The sequence below is a fragment of the Eptatretus burgeri genome, chromosome 6, assembly GCF_056783735.1.
Source record: "Eptatretus burgeri isolate ZD-2024b chromosome 6, Ebu_testis_v1, whole genome shotgun sequence".
Classification (NCBI taxonomy): Eukaryota; Metazoa; Chordata; class Myxini; order Myxiniformes; family Myxinidae; genus Eptatretus; species Eptatretus burgeri.
Genome location: NC_140966.1, coordinates 75,101,969 through 75,128,604, shown reverse-complemented (window position 1 = coordinate 75,128,604; position 26,636 = coordinate 75,101,969). Strand labels below are relative to the sequence as shown.

General features: G+C 45.7%; 1 protein-coding gene across 1 annotated transcript; it reads right to left on the bottom strand.

Moving 5' to 3' along the window:
* On the bottom strand, positions 1–26,636 carry NSUN4 (NOP2/Sun RNA methyltransferase 4). Its single transcript, XM_085887066.1, has 11 exons — positions 26,432–26,636; positions 25,499–25,584; positions 24,162–24,238; positions 19,132–19,225; positions 18,902–19,042; positions 17,586–17,833; positions 17,216–17,395; positions 16,847–17,004; positions 2,893–3,047; positions 2,165–2,289; positions 1–1,967 (listed from the first exon to the last, which is right to left on the bottom strand). The coding sequence occupies exons 1-11, from the start codon at positions 26,634–26,636 to the stop codon at positions 1,691–1,693; spliced, it is 1,746 nt and encodes a 581-aa protein (XP_085743192.1). The 3' UTR covers positions 1–1,690.

The window sequence follows — 26,636 nt, the reverse complement described above, 5'->3', positions numbered from 1 at the left end:
CCCCATCCAAATCCTCGATCTTTTCTACCCCCGATAATCCACCCAAGCCCACTTCCTTCATTTCTCCTGTTTTCCTTCCTGAAAGTCCCTGAAATGTCCATCTTCTCTTCGCCATGTTCCCCGTCCCATCCCCATCCCTCTCCCTTCCACAGTTCACCTAATGTGTCTGTTCCCCACTGTTTTGTCCCTTCCACTCCCGCCCCTCTTGTCTCATGCCTCCTTGCTGTGAGTTGTGTGTTAGCTCTCATACGAGCCTCGACCAAGGTATACAAAAAAAAATAAAATAAAATAAAAAGCTCATTGTGTGATGTACTTTCTCCACACATGACGATGAATTATGTAGATTGAATTACATCTTGGTGCAGACAAGCCCACCATAAGAAACAGGTATGGCCAACTTGGACAGAATCCACCTTAAAGCTAAAAATAATAATAATAAAATAATTAATTTGTGGTTACATTTAACACAGAAATATGATGTGTAGGTCAGACAACTTTGTCTAACACAAATACTGGCCAGGTGCTCTCATCGAGCCTGTCAGCCTTGCAGCAGAACTCAAACCATGAGTGAAAAAAACAAAAAAAAACAAACTCGCACTCAGGGACAAGTGTGGATAACTGAAATAATCCACATTGAAAGTACAAAATCAAATTATAAGTCAAGTGCGCATAAGAAGGTTATGGTTGAATTGCACAACTTTGTCGAACTGCTCAAAGCCATAAATAGGTCTCGTACACACAAGCACTACAATGGACGCTCCCTTTCGGCCAAGGCTAATGTCAGCTCACCTGGAAAGGAATCAGATTCCAGTGTCCTCTGCTGTGGTGCCAGCAGAGTATGCTGTATCATATCATGCACGATCCTTATTATGCTGGCTGTCTGCAACATCTTGTGGAACTTAATTATCCTACATGTACAGTATGATGCACAAAACAAAGTAGATATTTACCTCATGACCCTCAAATAACTTACCTGCATGGAAAAATGAGAGAATGACCCTCTTGCCTCATGAGGACAATGTCTGATCTATAACTGTAAAGACAACACGAATGATGGTACCTCTTGAGTCAATTGGAGATATTAAGAAAGGACCCATTTCCGCACAACTCCTTTACACAAAACTTGATCATTTGCATTAACACCAGTGAAATGTACTTTTAAAATTAAACAAACAAACAAAAAAATTATAAGGAAGAAGAATGCACTCTCTTCACCAGTATCTCTCTTCACTTTTGAGTCTGGAAGGTTGGCAATTTGAAACCCGACCGAGTCCACGAGTCGTACCAAAGACTTTTTTTTTTTAAATGACGCATGCTGCTTCCTTGCCTGACGCTCAGCATTTAGGTTCGAGCTTGGACAAACAACCATAGGTTGGTAATAATAGCACAAGTTTTGATGGGCTTAATAGCCTCCTGCATAAAAAGTTCCTTGTAAGGGAACATGTTATTTATTTAAATATATATATATATATATATATATATATATATATATATATATATATATATATATATATATCTATAATAATCATAATCTCCACGAGGCAGCTGCTACATCATCTACCGCCGACCACCCCACAACCAACGACATGACATTTTCAAACTTCGAAGTCCCTCATTGGTCCACAAGGTAAAGCTGCCAATCGTTCCAACCGGAGGCAGAGTCTGAACAAATGTTTGTCGAAGACGCAGACTAAGCATGCCTTGTCATCTTGCAGAAGTAGACCGGCCCAAAGTTTAGTGGTAAATATGGGACAACCATCTGGCCCACGGCGACAGTCGGGTGGAAGCAGAAATGACGCCCAAATGCTCTGCGCATGTAAGAGAGATCATCCGGCCGGGCATCAATGGAGAGCGATGCTGCAGAGCGATACACAGCTTCACTGACCACTTGTGTATTCTGCTGCTTGGACAACGAAGAGGTGGTGTATACAACAGAACCACCGACACGACAGCATTGAAGTGCAGACCTGGCAGTGACAAATACAAACAAATAAATAAAGAAATAAAAATCTCATCATCCTGTCATGAAAATTGCAACGCACTCTGGGAAAAAAAAAAAATCGAAGGCTGTGGTCAAGGGAGATCATCAAAATCTTAAATCTCATGGGTGAATGACGGAAGTGTCTCGAGCCTCCCTAAAGTCTGATGACAGCAAATCACGTACATCAGCAGAGATAGCTGTAAAGCAGGCAGCTCGCGTCTTTCTCCACTGCGCTGGTTAATGAAGATGTTGTCTTCATCCTGGAGGATAGAATGCCGGTCTGCGGAGCATGGGACATCGACAAGCACCTGAGGGAGGCGCCATTAAACATGGTTCAGCAACAACGTAGGACTGAGCATCTTTACATGGCTTTAATTTATCTTGAAAGAAATCGAGATCCTTTTGTATTACTAATCCATGTCAAATTTGGTCGTCAACACAAACAACAAAGCTATAATCAGCATTTTTCTCGCTCCGTAAACGACTTCCAACATAATCATCACTTTCATTTCCCGAGCATTGGTGGTGTGACTCAGCAAGTCATCCCCCAGCACAAAATCACCACTAACTGCATTGGTGGAATCAAGATTAGGGTATCTCACATTATTTATTGTTTAAGGTAAACATATGTATGATTAGGGTCTGTCCTTTTATGATCTGCTATTAATTTGATTTTCATACAACACCACTTAGTTCAGTTCTGCAGAAATGGCTCATTTAAAGGGCCATTCCGTTCTCAACCCATTCTGCACATAATCGCAGACACAAGCACCACCTTTACTCGGTGTTGACCAGGTGTGCAAGTCAAATGGAAGGCAAATGTGGAATTTATAATTTCATATTACATTAACCCCATTCAAAGTGACTCTCCCCAGGGCTATTTGACTACATGCGACCATCAACTGTACAACCTTATCGAATGTGCTAGATTCGTGCTCCGGCCAGGAACGGCCATCGCTGTTCACAAAGTCAACCAAATCCCCAGAGACATGAGGCAGAAAACTCCGGAGGAAGTGTCGCAAGCGGTTTAATCGTGACATCAAAGAGTCGTTCACCACCAGATTGCCTGCATGCACAGACAGCATGAAGCTCATTGAAATAAATAAATTGAAGTGAACAAATCGCAAAATACATACAGCCAGCTGATGAGTTTAATGAGTGCATTTGCATGTGAACGCACCTGGATGTGCTGAAGCACAATAAATAAATAAAGTAATACAAACGGGATGGTCCAAAATGATGTGCAACTTTTTATTTAAATGCAATATTTTTATTGTTGGTCGATTTTAAAAAAAAATTACACCTAAAAACACAGGATGAGTTAAATTTTTAGTTACGAGTGCGGGCCCATACATGCAAAAAAAAAAAGAAGAATTGTGACGTCATAGCACCATGTCCTGTCATTGGTTGGTAAATAAATAGCCATAACTTGGGAAGCACTTGTCCGATTAATATCAAACCTTGAAAAGGCACATCCTCAGGTCCCCAGCAATATATCTGGCAAGTTTCAATTAGATTGGACCAGTGGTTGTCGAGAAACAGCGGTCACAGACAGACAGACACACAGATATTGCTGGAATTATAGATAGACTAGTGCGGGCCCGAAGGTGCGTGCCCACAGATGTGTGCCCATAGGTGCGTGCCCGTAGGTGCGTTGCCGTACATGTGTGGCTGTACGTGCAAAAAAAAAAATGAAAAATTGTGACGTCATAGCACCGTGTCCTGTCATTGGTTCATAAATAAATGGCCATAACTTGGGATCAGCTTGTCCGATTAATATCAAACCTTGAAAAGGCACATCCTCGGATCCCCAGCGATATGCCTGGCAAGTTTAAATTAGATCGAACCAGGGGTTGTTGAGAAACAGTGGTCACAGACACACACGCCTACAGACAGACACAGAGATTGCTGGAATTATAGATACAAGTGCAAGCCCGTAGATGCGTGGCCGTACGTGCAAACCCTCCCCCCCCCCGCAAAAAAAAACTCAAACCGCATGCCAGAAACAACAACCACACAAGCCGTTCCTTCACTTTCACGTGCGTGGCTGTACGTGCAAAAAAATATATATATATATAAAATTTAAAACCGCTTGCCAGAAACAACTACACAGGCCGTTCCTTCGCTCTCGCGTGCCCATATGTGCGTGGCGGTACATGCAAAAAAAAAAAAAAAAAAAAAAAAAAAAAAAACTTTCAAACAACCACACAGGCCATTCCTTCGCTCTCATAAACGGCGACTGGATTGGGGCATTGTGTTTATCTATAAATACGGATAAGAAATCAAGAAATTATTAGAATACAGTAAGTCATCACTATCCAAAAGTAGTGCGTGCCCGTATGGAATGTTCACATAATTCCACAAATTATCGCTTGCATTGAAGTAACAACTGCTGTGATACTTACACACAGAGTTAATTAAAATGAAGTTTACCTCCCTGTCTTTGCTTGCCATGACATTCGCTTACATTTACAATTGGCACTCCTACCCCACAGTAACTAAGGCACCGATCGATCCCCATCGTAACCAGCACGGCACGTGACATCATTGTCAGCCGGCCGTGCACCGGCCGACGCAGCCACGCCCACGCAGCAACGTGTCCTGTGATTGGTAACTAAATGGCGCATCAGCCACGCCAAAGCAGCACGTGTCCTGTCATTGGTTGGTAAATAAATGGCCATAACTTGGAAATCACTTGTCAGATTAATATCAAATCTTGAAAAGGCACATCCTCAGGTCCCCAGCAATATAGCTGGCAAGTTTCAATTAGATCGGACCAGTGGTTGTTGGGAAACAGTGGTCACAGAAACACACACACACACACACACACACACACACACACACACACACACACACACACACACACACACACACACACACACACACACACACACACACACACACACACACACACACCGAGATTGCTGGAATTATAGAAAGATGAAATGAGGTCAATGAGATGACAAATGAAGGGGTTGAATGCAGACTGCAGAGCAATGAGTAAGGAAACCCATCGTTGTGAATAGTTTTTACCACCAAATTGAGATGTATTTTGTTGGCAAGCATGTTGAGTCGAGCTGAATTCCTTAACACTTCCAAAGGCCACGGCATTTTGACAATTGGAAACAAAAAAAAAAAGTTGTGCACTTTTTTTGATAAATTATTTTTGGAACAATTTTTCTTCGAAAAAGAAATAATAATAAAAATCGTCTCCATGCACATTGTACACACCTTCATCTCGTTAGCACCTCTTCATAAACAACATCGCTAAGGAAACGGCACTTCTTTGTTTCCTCATCCAGGGCAAGAATACAGAGGCTTTTAATGGCCAATTATTCAATTAGCGCCAACATATTTTGCCTTTTCACAAGGAAAAACACGAAGAGAAGAGAAGAGAGAAAAAACCCATAATGGCGAACGCGGCTAAGTTTCTCTTCCCCATCGACCACGGCTATGCAGCAACGCTTCCTGTCATTGGTCGATAAAAAATGGCCGCAGCAACGGTTCCTGTCATTGGTTGGTAAATAAATGGCCATAACTTGGGAAGCACTTGTCCAATTAATATCAAACCTTGAAAAGGCACATCCACAGGGCCCCAGCAATATATCTGGCAAGTTTCAATTTGATCGGACCAGCGGTTGTCAAGAAACAGCGGACACACACACACACACACACACACACACACACACACACACACACACACACACACACACACACACACACACACACACACACACACACACACACACACACACACACACACACACACACACACACACACACACACACACACACACACACACACACACACACACACACCTGGAATTATAGATAGATGAGGTCCTGCTTAACGCGTGCCTGTACTTAACATGAAGTTGCTCTCGGAAGAAATCTGTATCATCGTATCGAGCAAGGTTGTGATTCTCACGGTGAGCCTGCTCGAGTCTCGCACGATGTACGTCCTGATGGCGCAGGGCATCCCTTGCTTACCAGACTTCTCGCTGGTGAGGGATTTCTTCTGCACGACGCCTTGCCTCACGTTCAATGTTGTCTGCCAAGCGAGCAGTTTGTTCTTCATCCGTTTCAGCTGCACAACGCCTTGCCTCGCATTCAGTGTTGTCTGCCAAGCGAGCAGTTAGTTCTTCATCCATTTCAGCTGCACGACGCCTTGTCACGCACGTAGCGTCGCGTGTAAAGCGAGCAGCTCGTTCTTCATCCGTTTCTTCTGCACGGCGCCTTGCTTCGCGTCCAGTGTTGTCTGCCAAGCGAGCAGTTCGTTCTTCATCCGTTTGAGCTGCACGACGCCTTGTCATGCGCATTGCGTTGCGTGTCAAGCGAGCAGCCCGTGCTTCGTTGGATTCCATTGCGCGTGCACGACACACAGCTTCGTTCCTTCACTGTCATAAATGACGATTGCATTAGGGCATTGTGTTTAAGAAAGTACAGAAATCGAGAAAGAAAGAGTACAGTAAGTTGATAAATCAAGAAAAAAAATCGAGAAAGAATACAGTAATCGTCAGACTGGATTGGGGTATTGGGTTTAAGAAAATCGAGAAAGTACAGAAATCGACAAAGAAAGAATCGAGAAAGAATACAGTAATCGTTACTGACTGGATTGGGTATTGGGTTGAAGAAAATCCAGAAAGTACAGAAATCAAGAAAGAATACAGTCATCATCACTATCCGGAAATGAAGTCCTCACTGTCCAGAAGTTCACATATGGCAGTTATGATTATTCGCAATTTAGTTTTAATGGCCAATTATTCAATTAGCGCCAACGTATTTTGCCTTTTATCGCAAGGAAAAACACAAAGAGAAGAGGAAAGAGGAGAAAAAAACACGTGCAAAAACTAATTTACTTCCTGCTTCGGAGCATACCAGCACGATGTTACCCAAATTTATGTACCGTCTAATATGAAAACGATCATAACTTGGGGCATTGTGTTTATCTATAAATGTGCATAACTAATAGAGAAATTATGAGAATACACGAAAAAAAAAAAAACCGTGCAAAAAAATAATTTACTTCCTGCTTCGGAGCATACCAGCACTGATGTAACCGAAATTTATGCACCGTCTAATATGAAAACGATCATAACTTGGGGCATTGTGTTTATCTATAAATGCGCATAAATCGAGAAATTATTAGAATACATGAAGTCATCATTATCCGGAAGCCCATACGTTGTAACCCGTAATAATGGGGAATGCGGCTGCCCGTAAAAAATAAAAAATAAAAAATAAATAAATATTCAAACCGCAAGCAACAAACAACCGCACATGCCGTTTCTTCGCTCTCGCGTGCCCGTACGTGGGTGGCACGGAAGTTCGCATATCACAGTTGCGATGACTCAAAATTTAGGTTTTAATGGCCAATTATTCAATTTGTGCCAACGTATTTTGCCTTTTCGCAATCTCCTCACAAGCAAAAACAAAAAGAGAAGAGAAGAGAGAAATAAAAATTACTTCCTGGTTCGGAGTATACCAGCACTCTGATGTTACCGAAATTTATGCACAGTCTCATATGAGAACGATCATAACTTGCGGCATTGTGTTTATCTATAAATGCGCATAAGAAAGAGAAATTATTAGAATACACAAAGTCATCACTCTCCGGAAGTCCGTACGTTGTAACCCGTAATGGGGAACGCGGCTGAGCTTCCCTTCCCCATTGGCCACGCCCACACAACGTGTATTGTCATTGGTTTGGTAAATAAATGGCCATAACTTGGGAAGCACTTGTCCGATTAATATCAAACCTTGAAAAGGCACATCCTCGGTCCTCAGCAATATATCTGGCAAGTTTCAATTAGATCGGACCAGCGGTTGTCGAGAAACAGCAGACAGACACACACACACACACACACACACACACACACACACACACACACACACACACACACACACACACACACACACACACACACACACACACACACACACACACACACACACACACACACACACACACACACACACACACACACACACACACACACACACACACACACTGCTGGAATTAGAGATAGATATTGTGAAAAAAAGCTTCAACAAGCAATAAGGAGCGATATTATTAGTATTTGATGAAGTTCTCAATCCAAGCACCACGTCTCTGGATGACAAGTGCCATACAGACACTGAAATTGTCCATGACTCGGCTGAGAACTACAGCTATTATTCATCCGATTTCCCGTCTGATGTAATATTTTTCAACTCCTACAATGTGCGTGGGTTGTCTTCATAAACTTTATCTTCGAGTGACCCCGATAGGTAGTAGTCGGGAGGCGACAGATCCGGGGAGTACGAAGGCCATGAGTTATCCCTCCGTTGAGAAATGAGTCGATCGCCCAGTAAACGTCATCTCGAAAAACTCCAAACCCCAAAGCACCATCTTGCTGGAAGACAACTAAATTAATGACGTCTTGCTTCCTTCACAGTGCTGAAAGGAATCTAATCTGCAGCATGTCCACCTAGCTGTCCGTGTTGGCTGTCACTGTGTGTCTTTCACAAAGAAGAAAGGTCCTATTACTTCACGACATTCAAGAGAACACTAAAACGTTACTTTCGCTCCAGAAACTGGTTGTTGCAAATGTTCATGTGGTTGGTGTTCTACCCAAAAAATCACATGTTCTGTTTGTTCATGTGGCTGCTGGGATGGATACAAGAGATGACGATCACTAAAGAGTGGAAGATGGCTGGAAAATCCTGGATCTTCTTTGATCTGCCAGGCAATTTGAACCATCACTCTTAATTATTATGGTCTGGTGCTGCAGTAACTGTATCTTGTCTGGATAGAGTTTCAGATTATCGTGTACACTTCTATCCACGGTCATGCGAGAAGTTCCCACCAGCTGTGCAAGTCGACGTGTCGACTTTTTCAGAGAAGCCTGCAAAACTTCTCTTCCAGTCTCTATATTGTCGGGTGTCAGGTGTTTAGACGACTCTGTCCTTCAATTTGGTTGTTCACACTTCCAGTTCCTCTATACCTTTCAACAATATGTTTGATGGTTTTGTATTATGGAATTCTTTCATTTGGATAGACCATATAGGTCCACCATACTGACCATATTGCACATTGGATAGCCCATATTGCAATGTTGCCAAACTGCATGTGTCGAAACGAACGCCATCACAAAAAATGCATCTAAAATGAGCGTCCTCTGGAACAGAGAATGTTCGACAATTAAAGCTTCGATGGAAAAAATAAATAAAAATAAAAAAAAACTAAAAAAAACATTAACCCCAGTTCTTTAGGTTATCCTAAAAATAAAGAAATAAAGAAAGAAACGAAAGAGGATCACATGAGTAAAATGCCAGCTCTTTGTAAAGTTGCACATCATTTTGCACAAATATATTGTTACAAATTTGGGAATTCAATTGCACACAACATTCAGGTTCCTTTAGTCAGTTATGTCAATAAATGCTTGTTCCCCAGATAGCTCACCTTCCATTGTTTAATGGGCAGAAATTGATTAAGTGTGCGAGATTCAATTTAATAGTTCGGGAGCGATCATAACACAATGGAGATGCCCCTCCCTCTCTTCTGCGAAGAGGAAGAAGAGCCCTCCCGACCCGTGATTCATGACGTCAACAACTCCCTCCCACACGTGATTGAGCGGGGGATGGATCACGAGAGCATGAGTCACGCCGGGAGCGGGGGAGGGGGCAGATAGGAATAAAAAAGGGATACTCTGTTTTGTTCGGGGTGGGGGGGGGCTTTTCAGTCATAGGCCTTCAGGTTCTGCTTGGCTTGGGTTTGGGAGGAAGCTTTTTGAAGGCTTTCTACTTGGCTTGGGTTAGGGAGGAGGCTTTTAGTAAGCTTTTTGCTTCAGCTTGGCTTTTCAGCAGACCTTCGGGTTCTGCTTCGCTCGGTTCCTTTTTGGGCTCTGGCTTGGTTCGAAGAGAGTCGGCTTTGTTCATCAGAAGAGTTGAGCTTTACTTTCGCTCCAGAAACTGGTTGTTGCAAATGTTCATGTGGTTGGTGTTCTACCCAAAAATCACATGTTCTGTTTGTTCATGTGGCTGCTGGGATGGATAGAAGAGATGACGATCACTAAAGAGTGGAAGATGGCTGGAAAATCCTGGATCTTCTTTGATCTGCCAGGCAATTTGAACCATCACTCTTAATTATTATGCTCTGGTGCTGCAGTAACTGTATCTTGTCTGGATAGAGTTTCAGATTATCGTGTACACTTCTATCCACGGTTATGAGCTGGTTACTCAGCTCGGAGTTCTTGTTTCGTGTTGTGAGAGGCTTTGTTCATCGGAAGAGAGTTGAACTGGTTGCTCTGCTGACTCTTCTTGGTTCGTGGACCTCTTTTGTTCTCCACTTGGTTCCCGACTTGGTGCGACTCGTTGGCCTCAACTTGGAGGCGGTTCTCCGAGATAGCGACGCATCGACGGGAAGGATCGGCGCCTCGTCGCGCCAGCACGCGTTTGGAAGCGCGAGAGGATTCGCTGGAGCTCAGGAAGGATCGTGGCTCACGCGATTGGATCCAGCTCGTTCTCGCTGGAGCCCGGGTCCGAACAGCTTGAAGACCACATGAGGTGGAGAGGTTCGAGATAGGTTCTGGGTTTCAGCTCATCTGTCCCTCCGAGCTGGAGTCGGTTATTAAAAGGCATCAGCCACCATTTCTTGTGTGTGTGTGTGCGTGTGCGTGTGCGTGTGCGTGTGTGTGCGCGCGCGCGCGCACGTGTGTCCGTGGGCCCGTCTAATAAGTAGGAAACTGTTAAGTGCTTTGTGTGCTGTAAATGATTGCATTGCATTTCGTATAATCCGTGTAGTTCTGCTCTTCCGTGCTTTCCGAGTTCCCCATTATTATTAATAAATACCCCAATTGGGAAATGTTTTCAGCTCATCACGTCGATTCTTTCATCGATTGAGCATTTTGTGTGTTGGTAATTAGAAAGCCGTTGGTTTTTGCCGTAAAAGGGGGACATTCGGACCGACGGTTCTCGGCGATTAAACCGCTCAGAATCGCGCATGGGACAGGCTCGCTTAAGCGGCTTCTTCCATCCAAATTCCGTCGAGAGTGGAATACCACGGAAGTTGGATCACATGGGTATTTCGGTAAATTGAAGATTGGCAATCGACCCTAACGTGGTCTGCCCATTGGCGTATTTCGTTCTTGCACAAGGACCCGTCGGCCTCAGAGTTATCCGGGCGGCAATCTATATTCCGGGCAATCGGTCGGGTCGACTCGACTTGCGGCTCCATCGGAGCAGTCGGCTCACAGTTGACTCCCCGGCACCGTAACAGTGGTTGTCAGGAGTGCAATTCAGCCTCCTCCGCAGCAAAATTCACAGAGTCGGATCAGGGGTATACAGAGCAACCCCCCCCCCCCCGCCCCCGTGTCCCCAAATTACGAGCGTAACAAATTTTATTCCCAGCATGCAGAACGTTCAGCCAAGGCGTGTTGAGCCAGGTGGGTAGTGAGGTGGATGTAGAGTTAATGGAACCAGTGGCCCAGGACAAATTCACCGTGCAGGACACTCCCATTATGCAGGTTGACTATTCCTCGCAAATAAATGCAGAGTCCAAAATGGGCGCAGTGGCTGGGGCAGCGGACGAACACCCCCCACAGATGGGATGATGGAAATGTTTGAGGCGTTGATGAACAAAATGGATACAAATGCTCAAGAAATGAAGGGTGAGATGCAGCGCATGGGGCGAAAACTCCAGGAAGGGCAGAAGGCAATAAGGACAGGCATAAGAGGAATCATGGCGACGCCACGTGGCAGGGACTCCGAACAGACGAGGGGGATTGTGGATGGTGTCGGTCCTGCGATGGAGACTGAGAAATTAAGAGAGGTAGAGGTGACTAGAGACACCGTCACATTAATAAGAAAGACGTGTCAGGTGAGACACATGGAGGTGATGACGAGAGACGCCATCGTCATAAGTAATGGTGAGACACGAGGAGACAACGGAGATAATAAAAGTAATAACAGAGAAAACAACAGCAAAGACAACGGAAGCAGAGACACGAGAGATGGAGGGTGAATTGGACGGGGTGAAAAAAGAGCACATACAGGTAGAGGTAGTGGAGGACAATGGGGGTGAGCTGGCAAAATGTGTTGTGGCCCAGTGCAAGCAGCAGGATAGCCTCCTTCAGGAACAGAGGGAGACGATATTCCCCCTTAAAGCAGATCGCGACAAGGTGGGTCCGGTCGAGCTTTGCGAGTTAGGGGGGCGAGTGCCGTTAACAGGTACACGCGGAGCTTGGGGAGTATGGAGGCCCTGGGATCCCTTGTGGTAGCGTGAATCACCGTTTAATTGTCCCGGTGTGTGTGGTTAAAGGTGTGAATGCAGCGAGTGTATTGAAAAGCACGCATAGCGTCAGTGAAATGGCGTGCGTGGAAATGGACAGACGGGTCCAGACAAGGGACGGGAACAGCGAGCCAAAAGGGCCGCTTGTAACTGTTTCGAGAACCACACCAGTTTCACGGGACGTCGTGTGCGGGGCCCTTTCGGGAGGTAGCGAACGGCCCTCGCGCGCGCGTTTTTGTACAGGGAAGCCAGCGTGGGAACGTCCTATGTATCGAAAAAGGCCGTCACAAGGACGGTTAAGATGGCGAGTGTTAGGTGGATTTGGAACACGCGGGTCCCTACATGGACGTGTGTTCGGGACATGTCGTGCTGCTTATCGCGAGTTCTGTTTGCAGAGCACACAGAATGGGTTTCCGAGACGTTACGCGCACGCCAGCTGCAGGCTCGGTGCGTGTGTGACATCGGCAGAAATCTCGCGGCACGAATGCGGGACAAAAAGCGCACGTCCCGCGTGGGGAATTCCCCACGAGCGAGCGCTATTCGGAATTGGCGGAGTGAGGTCATTGCCACACGGATCGGCCGTTGAAGGGGACGTCGGTAACGCCCATAAGGACGAACGGGCATACCGTAAACCACCGCCATGGAGATGCAGAGAAGCAGGAAAAGCCTCGCTTTGAGTGTACAGGATTCCCTGGGCAGAGGGTAGGTAAAACCCCTTGCTTAGGGGGCACAGGAAGTACTAGTTCGGGGGATGGGTTAGAGTTAGTTCGACCAGCTTCATGGGGACATGGGTTATACCTCATTGAGCCCGTGGAATGGATTAGTTAGAGGGATTTCAGTTTAGATTTAGGAAATGGGAATTTTTTGGATTTTTGGAGACACAGACAGACTGGAAATGTGTAGTGGAAACGTAGCTCAGCTACGTAGAGTAAATGGAACGTGCATGAGAATAAGGGATGACGAGGGAGCACGAGTTAGTCAGGGGATTTAATTAGGAAGGATGGCAGTATAGAGTGTTGGTGCAAGTTGTGAAATGGAAAGTGTGTGAGGAATGAGTGTGGGACAGCAGGCCCAAGTGTGTGAGTGGAGCGTATGTGGTATGCATGGTGCGATGACTGAATGGGGGGAGGAGTGATTCCCACCCAAAAGACCCTGGGGTCAGTTTAATATTAGCTCGTGGGTTTTTCAAATTTACGAAAAGGAGGTCGTTTTGTTGTTGGTGTCGAGAGAAAGCACGAAACCCGTTTGGAGGGGTGCAAGAGTTCATGGACCGGCTGTGAGCGTGGCTGTGGAAAGGTGAGTTTTGTTTAGTGGGCACGTCGTGCACCGAACTAGTCAGCCAGAGTAGGCCAAAGGCCCAAGAGGGGCCGGGATCGTGTAGTGGGCACAGGCGACCCGTCGGAAATGGGACCCGTAGTGCCAGAATGCCACAGGGGCAGTGTAGTGGGCATGGGCAACCCTCAGAAAGGGACCCAGGGCATCAAACGCCACATGGGCATCGGAAGGGGGCAATGCCAGAGAGGGCAACCCCCCGCGTTGTTGGGAGCAGCTCGGCTCGGAGGCAACCTGTGGGCCTGGGGGTGCCATGGTTAGAGTTCGGCAGAGGGGTAGTTCCTGCCGGTTGAACCACGCTGCCCAGCCAGGAAATTGTGCGAGGGCACAAATGAAAATTTGAGGGCAAGGCCCAAATTTATAATGGACACCAACACAGGCGATGGGAAGCATGGTTTTTAGAACCGAAAGTTAAAAACTGAGGCGTTTTTGGAAAGCCCCAGGGTAGTTTCAGGTGGAATAAATGTTAGGGAAGTTAGGAGATATACCCCTTCGCACCATCCATCCCTTCGCTCGTTATAGGCCGCTGGACTCTGAGGAGGCCATCCTGAGGCTTCATTGGGCATCGAGACAAGATGCTAGTCTTTCCCTATTCCCCTCCAAAGCAGGAACGTAGGGGTTGGAAATAGGCTCAGTGGACATGATAGGTTAGCCAGACAAAGACAATAAAGGGGGTTAGGGAGACAATTATAAAAGGGAAATAAAAATAATAAAAATGCCGGCCTTCACCTGCCGGCCAGCTTCACCTGCCGGCCTGTTGTGCTGCAGCCGCCTGTTCTGCATGGGCTTGCCTTGCCATGCCTCGTTTGCCTGCCTCTGCCATGCCTCGTTTGCCTGCCTCTGCCATGACCCCATGCCTGCTGCTCTTGTTTGCATTTGCTCCTGTGTCCATCCATCACCATGTGCGCCAGGACCATTCAGTTTTGCAAGGACTGCCCTGCAGGCAGCCCATGCATCCATCATGTTCATTGGTTTTTGCTACCATCTCCATCCATTCCCCTGCACCAATGACTTTGCAATGACTTTTGCCTTTCCGCTTTCACAGATCACAAGTCCTGGACCATGGTTAGTGTAATGTAATGGATAAGTTAAATGAAAATTGTTGATAAGTTGAACCCCACCTGCATGTTTGTTTTAGCACTGGCAATTTTAGTGAAGTTGTCCGAATGAGTCTGTGAGAGTTTGTTTAGTTCGTTACACAGCACATTATGTTATTTATTTTTGGGACACATGTAAAGAAATGTCGCACTCAGGGATCCGAAGGTAAAACGTACTTGGGAAAACTTACACATGCTGGTCACACGAAAATTTGACGACTCAGGACGAGTCTGTAAAAAGGGGAGGGGGTAGTGTTACGAATTTGGGAATTTGATTGCACACAACATTCAGGTTCTTTTCGTCAGTTATGCTGATAAGTGCTTCTCCATAGATCGCTCACCTTCCATTGTTTAACGGGCAGAAATCGATTAAATGTGCGCGATTTAATTTAATAGTTAGGGAGCGATCATAACGCAATGGAGATGCCCCTCCCCCTCTTCTGCGAAGAGGAAGAAGAGTGCTCCTGTCCCGTGATTCATGACGTCAACAACTCCCTCCCACCCGTGATTGAGCTTGGAATGGATCACGAGGGCATGAGTCACGCCGGGAGCGGGAGAGGGGCGGATAGGAATAAAAAAGGATACTCTGCTTTGTTCAGGGGGGGAGGGCTTTTCAGGCCTTCGGGTTCTGCTTGGCTTGGGTGAGGGAGGAGGCTTTTTGAAGGCTTTCTACTTGGCTTCGGTTAGGGAGGAGGCTTTTAGTAAGCTTTTTGCTTTGGCTTGGCTTTTCAGCAGACCTTCAGGTTCTGCTTGGCTCGGTTCGCTTTTTGGGCTCTGGCTTGGTTCGTCAAAGAGAGTCGGCTTTGTTCATCGGAAGAGAGTTGAGCTGGTTGCTCGGCTGGCTCTTCTTGGTTCGTGGAGCTCTTTGTTCTCCGCTTGGTTCCCGGCTTGGTGCGACCCGTCGGCCTCATCTTGGAGGCGGTTCTTCGAGATAGCGACGCATCGACGGGAAGGATCGGCGCCTCGTCTTGCCAGCACATGTTCGGAAGCGCGAGAGGATTCGCTGGAGCTCAGGAAGGATCATGGCTCACGCAAATTGGATCCAGCTCGCTCTCGCTGGAGCCCGGATCCGAACAGCTTGAACACCACACGAGGTGGAGAGGTTCGAGATAGGTTCTGGGTTTCAGCTCATCTATCCCTCGGAGCTGGAGTACGTTATTAAAGGCATCAGCCACCATTTCTTGGGTGTGTGTGTGTGCGTACCTGTGTCCGTGGGCCCGTCTAATAAGTAGGAAACTGTTAAGTGCTTTGTATGCTGTAAATGATTGCATTGCATTTCGTATAGTCGGTATGGTTCTGCTTTTACGTGCTTCCCTAGTTCCCCATCTTATATATTATTTCCGAGTTTGTGGTTTCGTGTCGCGCTATCTTCGACTTTGTTCTGCGCTCGAGTAACGTGATATTCGGCTTACATTATCTCAAAGACCATACGAGTTGCATGGTACAAAAAAAGTAAATAAAATGGTTCTGAAACAGTGAAATCGTATTCCACTTACTGCATTAAAGTAAAATAACTACTGATACTCTGCATCAGTTCCTTTCTCAAACACACCCACCCCAACATGTCGCGCAGAGCACGGGTTATGCTAGTTATTATTAATAAATACCCCAATTGTTAAATGTTTTCAGCTCGTCACGTCGATTCTTTCATTGACTGAGCATTTCGTGTGTTGGTAATTAGAAAGCCGTTGGTTTTTGCCGTAAAAGGGGACATTCGGACCGACGGTTCTCGGCGATTTAACCGCTCGGAATCGCGCACGGGACAGGCTCACTTAAGCGGCTTCTTCCGTACGAGTTCTGTCGAGGGTGGAATACCCCAGAAGTTGGATCACGTGGGTATTTAGGTAAATTGAAGATTGGCAATCGACCCTACCCCACGTAGTCTGCCAATTCGCGTATTTCGGTTCTTGCACAAGGACCCGTCAGCCTCAGAGTTATCCGAGCGGCGATCTATATTCCAGGCGATCGGTCGGGCCGGCTCGACTTGTGGCTCTGTCGGCTCGCGGTCAACGCACCGACACTGTAAAATATAATGGATGACTTCCCTCTTGGTCAAACTCAAATAGAAGGATATCAGGAATTTTCAAAGCAAAGAATTCTCATAGAATAATATGATGGAAGAGCAAAGCAGAGGAAAAAATAATGCACTCCTTTTGAAAGACATACTGCAACAACCCGTTTGTAGCAGAGCCAAAGTCTTGTTTCCAGGTGCAGCACAGAGGTCCAGCACGCGGTCTCCGTACTGCACACCCAGTGCCAGAACTGGCAGCAGTGCCGCAGGGTCCATAATATGATAGTCAAGAATGCCTTTAGGTGGGTTGAGGCTGCAGTGGCCAATGAGAAAAGGGAATTATGCAAGACCAGAATAAAATTCATCAAGGCCGATTTATAGGTTCTCGCTGCACTTCCATCCAATGATGGAAGCAATTTTACTCACAACAGGGCATGCACATGATGAACTAGACTTGTGATTGACCCCGATATCAACACGTGCATTACCAACCTAGGTCAACGGCAACCTAACACCGGACCGACCTGGGCTCAGGCAGCCGAGTCACCTCCCCACGAGGAAACGTGTAGCACAAAATGTTAGGGCTGATCCGTTTGGTAACATCAGAGCCGGCTGTTGCTCCACTTGTTGCACTTCCATGTGTCGCACCTTGTAGGTCGATTGTGGGATCAGGTGTGAAGTCGGAATTGACATCGACGTCTCTCCTATTGATGGAAAATGAGTGATGGGATTTAAAAAAAAACAAAATGTACAAAATTATTGAAAAATGATCATTTCCTTTCCCTTTACCCACATCTGTTATACCCTTCAATACCACCAAAATATTTCCCCAACTTTTAGAATGAAAACACCTGTGTACCTCCTCCACCATCTCACTCACACTGCTGCACTCACCTTCCTTCTGACAGATCAGGAATCCCATCATAAAGAGCATCCTTCACAAAATCCCTGGCTCCCCGAGCCTCGAGGCTCTTGGCGCAGGCATCGGTATCGATGGTGTTGTTCAGAAGAGCACCGTACATGGGTTCACAGAGCATGGCAATGCGTGCAGGTGGCCAGTCATTGCCAAGCTGCAACCAATACTGCTTGTCCAGGGAACGAAGGGCCGACTCACTCGGAGATGGTTTGTTTGAAGCCACAACCTACAGAGAAGCAAAATTTAGAATGAACCCACCTCAACATTTACACCAATGCCTTTTACTGGGATCATATTCTATGGAGGGAAGAAGAAGAGGAAGGAAAAGTGTGTGGAGAGAAAAAGAAGGAAAGGAAAGTATGTGGAGGGAAGAAGGAGGAAGGAAAAGTGTGAGGAGGGAAGAAGAAGGAAAGAAAAGTATGTGGAAGAAAGAAGAAGAGGAAGGAAAAGTGTGTGGAGGGAAGAAGAGGAAGGAAGAATGTGTGGAGGGAAGAAGAGGAAGGAAGAGTGTGTGGTGGGAAGAAGAAGAGGAAGGAAGAGTGTGTGGAGGGAAGAAGAAGAGGAAGGAAGAGTGTGTGGAGGGAAGAAGAAGAGGAAGGAAAAGTATGTGGAGGGAAGAAGGAAAGAAAAGTATGTGGAGGGAAGAAGAAGAGGAAGGAAAAGTATGGGGAGGGAGGAAGAAGAGGAAGGAAAAGTACGACGGAAGGAAAAGTGCGAGGGAAGAAGGGGAAGGAAAATTGCGAGGGGGGAAGGAAAAGTGCGAAGAGGGAAGAAGAGGAAGGAACAGTATGAGGGAGGAAGAAGAGGAAGGAAAAGTGCGAGGAGGGAAGGAAAAGTGTGAAGAAAAGTGAGGAGGGAAGAAGGGGAAGGAAAAGTGCGAGGAGGGAAGGTAAAGTGTAAAGAAAAGTGTGGAGGGAAGAAGGGGAAGGAAAAGTGTGAGGAAAAGTGAGCATAAATTTTCACTCAAAAGGATTGAGGGGTGGTCGGGCCGGGATTGAACATTTTCCTCCAATCAAGAATCAAGAAAGCCGAGACAAGCCACACCCGCTTGGCTCTTGAGGACCTTTTGGAATTTTGATTCACTCAATCAACCACCACGAGGTTTCTGCTGTGAAAACTGCCTATGTTATATATATATATATATATATATATATATATATATATATATATATATATATATATATATATATATATATATATATATATATATATATATATATATATATATAATCCTGTGATATCGCTTCGGCAGTGACATCGATTGGTAACACCAACGGACGCCGTTTGAACATACCGGACCTTTTCTCTGCCGGAGTCTCCTGGGCTGCACATTGGGCTTCATCCGGCACAAAAAGGCGCGGACGGAAGCTCGTCCTCGCGTTGTGCACAGCCCGATTCCAGCCCGACTCATGGCTGTGCAAAAAAGACTCGAAACCTTCAACACATGAAACACATATCGTGATGAACTCGTCCCACTGTGAACGTTTTACAGTTTACACCAAATAACACCTCCCAAAGACGCACGTGCCAAAGCGCCTCCGCACCTTCCTCAAGGATGTCAATGAGTGGTCGTCGTCTTCGTCGTAATTGTTGTTTCTTCTTCTTCTTCTTAAAAAGACTTCATAATGCCCATGCGGCAAATATAAAGGTGAAAAAGTAAGATGTACTTTTATATTTATAGTAATTTTAAATGTTCACATTTTCAATATTACCAAAATCAAAAAAAAAGAAGAATGCCATCCGAGCTGGACAAAAAGGGAGTTATACTCCGCTTTGAAAGCTCCCCGAAAGGTGCGTTTCCTTGTCATCAAATGAGAAACACTCGACAAAAAAAATTATGATTGAAAAAAATGAAGTAAACATTTTCAAAGTGGCCTGCAGGTTCGTTCGACACACGATCATAATACGGAATGAGTACCAAGCAGAGTTCAACGGAGGGGCCTTTTCCTTTTCCACGAGGGCAGTTCAACAGGTTCCAGGTTCGAAAATAAATATACACAAAAATAATCCAAGAAACGACGAACCAATTAATATTTTATCTTTTTTCAAAATGTTTCCAACAAATAAAGATAAACAAAAGCATTAATAGTTTAGAGTCTTGTATTAGTTTACTTGGTATTATGTATTCAGATATACCAGAAAGAAAACAATGTAAAAAAACAACCAAACAAGGAAGGAATGGCACCACATTGTGATGTCACAATAGAACACCACAATCCTATTGTGGATTTCCATCACACATTTTATCCATCTCTCCTTGTGGTACTTCAGCAATGTATTCTGGCATCTTTGTAAGTCTTGGTAGTCCAGAAAACGCTCAATAATAAAAGTTATGGCTTTTAAATGCTAATGACTTCACTTGAAAATAATTTATAAGCCTATCATTGTGTACACATTTGAATGGGCAGCCATTTTTCCCATATCATCCCTCTATCCGGAATACGACTGTCTGTACGCCATGATATCTACCATATAAAACACAATGCGTGTTTGTGTATTTGTTTCTGTGATGTCTGTCCCCCTTAAAAATTAAGATTTAAGAAGTGTTTTGAAGGCCAAATCTTTTAACACGACTGTGTGTTCACTACGGTCTGTCTTTTCAGGATAAAAAAAAAAAAAATCGAAAAAACATTTTCCATTAAAGACGAATATTACGTCTTCTTTTGGAAATATAGACGGTGACTTGCAACCGGGCCTCAATGGCGTTGAACAGAACTGTTTTTTAAAAAAAACATAACAATAAATATAACGCACAGGGAGGTGAACTTCCCTGCACGTGATGCATAACGTGTGCAGAGTAAAACAAGTGTTCATTTACATACGAGCGATGTCTAATAAATAAAGACAAAGCACACCTGACGCTTGGTCGAGGCTTCAGACTTGGGCACGCTCACGAGGCTGTACCCTCAAAATGAAAGAAAGGTCCCAGAAGATAAAGAAAACAGGGTAACATTTGTACATGTAGTGTTTCAAAATAATGCTTTTTCTTGCTTCAAAACATCAAATCTTCCAGTCTCTGAATATTTTGAATAAAATTATTGCAACCTGTCATTTTAGAAGGGCTTTTATGGCAGTAAATAAAAATAAATAAATATAAATAAGTATATTGTTGCGTTTCTGCAAAACCGCACGCCTCAAAAGGCAATGGCACCCAACATACAGTGATTATCAGGCAGTTATTTCATTCGTGTTTGTGTAGTTAGACCTCCCCTCATATTTTGTGGGTTAACGGGCCGAAATGCATTATGTGGGTCTCGTAGTTATCTCCAGTAACTATCTCTAATTCATATTCTGATTCCTACTCCAACCCTTTCCTTTTAACCACAGTGCAAAAGAAGCATACAAGCACACACGCCATTCAATACATGATTGATAATAAGGACACCACGATGCCTCCTGTGGCTCGGATCCACCACACTTCCTCCACTACACACCACACAACCCACGCATGGGCATTGCGTGCTATTATTTCGTTCAAATATGCATGCCAATTCCCAACCGGCACCTCACCTTACTTCGCACCTCGCTCACCAAACCTCACCATTTCGACCACAAACTCCTCCCACACAAGAGAAAAATATTCCAGCACCCCCTTGTACCTCTGCATCGCCACAATTCTCCAACCTATTTTTAGGAGTACTGCATGACTCGGATTGTCATCGGCACAGCGCAATGCTTGGCCAAGCAACAGACATTAATAGCTCGACCGCATCTCACCAGTGACGGCCTGGGTGAGCACGAGTAATTTATACAACCCTCATCTAGTCGCCAGACCACAGCAAGACGGGCGGCGAGGAGGGGACGCAAAAAGGGCGATCTGGGAGTTTGGTATGGGGCCCGGGTGTGCATTTTTTCTTAACTCAGCATTATGAGAATGTACCTACCTTCACTTCATTAAGCGGTGTATCGTATACCGCTGACACAATTGCTGCGAACAAAACATGTATTACCTCGTTTTCTCTGCATGAGATGCAATCAAAATGTACCTTTGTTTCCTCAAAACGGTACCTTCATTGATAGAAGACGTATTTTTCAGTCTTCAAATCCCAAGGCCTATAAAGCCTGATAGTGTTGAGCAAAAAAGATGGCGGCAATTTCTAGGCCGCTGAAGGGAAGAGCATGTCCTGTAGAATAGACAGCACTTATGACACACAGACAGGAACTGAGATATATATATATATATATTGTTACGGCTGTGGAAATTTGCAATACACCATGAAGGGCCCGTAGGTGAGATATCTCTAAGTACATGTGTAGTTAGCCCCAAATCCGTTGTCAAGAGGGAATTTATGCGATTCATTCGGGCTGCGACGCTTTGAGATAGCCATTTTTCTGTTCTATCTATTTTTAACCAACCACGTCTCAACCACCATCACACAACAACCACCTGAACCACCACGCCAGCCATCGTCACAAACTACAACCACGCTCCAACCCTCAGACAATAACAACAACGCCAACAGCCACGACCTTTACCTTCACAACTCAATCCCACAAACATCGCATCACTGTCATTCCAAACGGCACCTTAACCATCAAACCACCACCGATAAACTCTCCACCACCCTCACCTCTCTCCTTCAACAGCCATTCCCGCACCACCTGTGAACACTGAGCATCAGGCTGTCTTGGGCTCGTTCAGCGATACACACCGAGCCGCGAGTGCAAATAGCGGCCTTTCTGAGGGAGAATTCGGATCAAGAACGCCACACGCCCACTTCTGATCCGTCCAATTAGCAAGCGCGGAGCGGCTTGGCCCCGCCTCCAGGCGCGTCCGTGTGAAATCGATATATGCAAATTCTAGGATCAGGGGAGGTTCACGCCCACTTTTCCTGCGTCCAATTGGCGAGCGTGGCTCCGCCCTCGAGGTCATCCTGATCCGGATATTTGCATATTGTTTTCTCCTGCCGGCCTATAAAACGGCAAGCGCAAGGCGAATCGTGGCAGAGTGTGGCAGTAGCAGTGTGTGTCGGCAGGGCAGAGTGAGTTGAGTCATCGGTGTGGCAGAGAGTGGAGTCGGGTGGCGAAGTCATCAGTGTGGCATCGAGTTGGGTTCTGCAGACGGCTGAGGAGAGTTGCGGGAAGAGGCAAAGGAGCTCGGGTCCAAGGCGAGAAGGACGGCGGTCGGCGACGAGGTCGCGGTGTGAGTTGGCTCTCGCGGGACCCAAGCCAGCCAGCCATTCTCCTCCCCCAGGGCATCAACAATTCCCCCTTTCCCCCGCGCTGAGATAGTGCAAAAAGGGGGCCCCGTTCCCACCCCACTCCAAACGTCGTGCCAACGAAACCCGCCAAGGAGCACGGAGTCGGGGCACAGCCACGAGGCCACATCTGCGGCTCGTCCGCCAACGCGCCACGAGGACGCGGGTCGGACCCCCCGCCCCCCCGGTCTCGCGGACCTGGCCGCTCCTCCAGGTCACGCGCACATATTGGCCTCCAGGCCTGTCTGCCCCCTTGTCTATGAGGGTGGCTTCTTTCCTTTTGAGTAAATGTGTGGTGGCGCCATCTGTAAAGTAGAACTGTATAAGTGTTGCCGTGTGTACGCGTATTCGGTAGTAACTCTGCATCATTGTTTCTTTTGTTTTAACTGCTATATGTGCATTTTGACTGTTTGGCTGTATATGTGTGCTTTCCGTGTGTCGCGTAATAAATGTGCATTGTGTGAACCGTTTTCCCGTTTCGCTTCGTCTTTTCTTTATTGACCCTCCAACCTGCTTCACAAAAAGGGTTCGTAGTGGACTTAATATGCCCGGTAATTAATCGGAACCATCGAGGCTGATGATAACACCGCTCGGTTATCACTGTAGCACGGAACGGACCGCTTAAGCGGTTCGTGTCCAGTCGGCCTGTGGCGTGGTGCGATCGCCCAGTCGACCATTCGTGCAGGTACTTAGGTAGATCGAATTTCGTGAGCAACCCTATCCTGCGCGAGTGGGCAATTTGCACGATCGTGGTGAGGTTAAACCCCCACCCGTGACTAGCTACCACCGTTGGTCCGAGAGGGTCACGACTGAATTGTCCGTCGGTGGGTGACGTGCCGCGATTCGAGTCACGTGGCCGTCCGCACGCCGGCGGGCACGAATTCGCAACAATATATAGAAAGATAACATGATTTTCAATACAGGCTTCCACCAGAAGCAATGCTATATTATATACATTTACATAGAGAGAATTATGGTTCTCCCACCCACTCTAAACATATAGAATATTAATTTAAAAAATTTACCCCCTTAAACCTGCCCATGCACCACGTGAGTACAATGACCAATTTCTCAACTCATTCCATCCAGCATTTCAGTCCAAGTAATATGCCCTATTTTAGAACAAGACCATCCTCCTCCACCCCACCCCCTTCCCCCAACGTTCCACAAAAATTGTTGTGCCATGTTCTGCGAGAACATAATGAACCACGTGTGCGATATGGCTCTAAAACACAGCCACACTCAGACACCCAGTGAATCAGTGCACAAAGCTACACTGAGAGTAGTGACAGAGTTGGTGAGTCAGGCAGTCAGAGCCCCCAAGCACACCATGGTTGCTGTCACAGATTGGTTTGCCAGCACAGGATCATCAACGAGTGAGCTTCTGTGGTCTTCAGCTGCCGTTTGCTCCCCAAAGTCTCTTCAGTCCTTTGCTGCGCAAAGGTGAGCCACACTCAGACGCTCGATCAAGTCAGCGTCCAGACCATCCTGCATGAATACAGGAGAACCTGTGTAACCATGTTGCTCCTCCCAAAGTCTATAAACTACAAAGGGAAGATGACAAACCTCCACCACCAATTTATGTCTATAATGCTGTCTTCCCTGTGTCCCTGAACGAGTAGGAGTGCGCTCCGGTGAGTGAAAGATTTAAGAAAGCGACCGTTTCCATCGAATTAAGCATGCCGGCATGTTTCTATTTCCATATTGTCATTATTCCCTTACTTTGCTCCCACCCTCATTTATTAAACCTGTTATTTTTGAAGTGTATTCACTGTGCATTTGAGCGACAGAACCACCCTCCAGCACAATCAAATTTTCCTGAAAACTGTACGTGCGTGCTGAAAGCGCCGCATGGTCAAATCAATTCATCCTAACCCCACAACAAACCAGTCGTGTGTGCCTAATGCCTCTGCGTGGTATCTTGGGAGTTATCTCTGGCAATCTCTTGTCACCCGGAAGGGAGAACGATTCCATTAAGATATTACAGTATGATAATTTCCCTTCTGTGATTTCCATGCAGACAATTTGTGAATTTTATGACTTGTAATACCCACTCCCACAGGGAGACAGTGCTTCAGTGCTACAGTGCCTCGAGTCGAGAAAGTCTACATCCCCTTTCAAAATTTTCACCTTTTGTTTCCTTATATAACCTGGAATTAAACTGCATTAAATCAGACTTTTTTTTTTTTACCCCATGGGGTCTTCTACCCCACAGGGTCTCAGTGCCGCTCACGTTCTCTCTTTTCTTGTGTACAGTTCATTTTAACATCTATTTCTCCATTATTCGTGAACAGAATTTGATGAACATTGACAGGCATATACTCGACACATAAGCGCAAGCATTAACTGAACCCAAAGTGCGAATACGACCCTTCAGGCCGAGGAACGGCCCATTTTCTTAAAATTGTTAGTGCTCGGTTATTAGTGAACGGAACCGAATCAAACTTGACAGGTATATTCTGGAGACCATTCCCCAGGCATTAACTGAGCCAAAAGTGCGATTCCAGACGTTTTTCTTAAAATTATTTAAAATATATACATTAAACGTGCTGGGTGATGCCCAACACAAAATTAAGTCACAAATGATGATATGAAACTAGCCTCACTCTTATGATGCATTCTGGTTTCTTTTTCTGATGCGATGAAAATCTTACCAAATTTCAGATCCATCTGTCGTCTGTGCTATCACTCACCTGAGAGTTGAACGAATGAACTCCCACGGCGTATGTTCGCAATTCAAACTTGTTTCCACCTTTACTTCGCACATCGTAACCGACAACTTCCAAATGAAAAGCAAATTCCACAAATTTCAGAAAATTAATTAAAAATGCAAGGTTGAGCAGGTTAGAAACTGCTCTGTTGAGGACTGCATAGGATTTAATTGGGCACCTCAGCAAGGGTTATTGTGGGTGTTTTGCCACTGCTGTCCCAGTCGTCAGGGCAGTAATTTGTTCAGGGTTCCAGCAATACCTTTACTCTTTTGGAGACTGTAGGATCTATAGCATTCACCAACTGGTTCTGGCAGACAAGTCGTCCAGCTTAAATGTCCACAGAATCATAATTGTTTTTTTGATGCAATTATATTGATTTTTTTTAAAGGAATAAACAAGGAACTGAACGTGGTTTTTAATTCTAATTTTTTGAGGTATTACAGATAAAAAAGCGACCCAGGCAGGTATCCTCCTCTTTCCCCCCAAAAGTGAGGCCGGAGTCAAAAACCATACCCCCACCGACTTCTCGTCCCTCGATCTTTCTTATCTCATTTCCCGGAATATATGATTTGCCCATGTCTTGTTTAATGATAAGGTTGACTGTCGAAATGGCTTGCGGGCATAAGGGCCAAGATCTTTCTCATGTGACACTGCATCTTATAAATGCGTACGTAATTTCAACAGAGCTATTATTTCCAACCTTCCCGAGTGACTCTTTCCTCATTTAGTGGGATGTAGTACGTTTTAAGTAGACAGAAATTTCACCCCAGTGGTTCCTTGAGGTAGACAGTAAATCGCTCAGACAGACAAGCCCACATCCAACTCACGGTTCAGCTCGGCCATAACTCATTGATAAATAAGGGTGGGGTATTGAGAGCACGGTTCGTCATCTGGTGGTGGATGGGGTAAATTCACCGTGGAGGTCGTACGGGATTTGGATGCGGGAACTTTCCCGGAACCAAGTCTCAGACGGTGTCCGTGGTTGCTTAGCAAGCAAACATGGAGGATGCTTGTGCCGTAGAGGTCGAGTTATCTGCAGCTCGTCAGCTTCAGGGTCAAAAGTCAGGAAGTGGATCCGAGCCACAATCGTGACCCGGCCAACAAACCCGCAACGGTACAT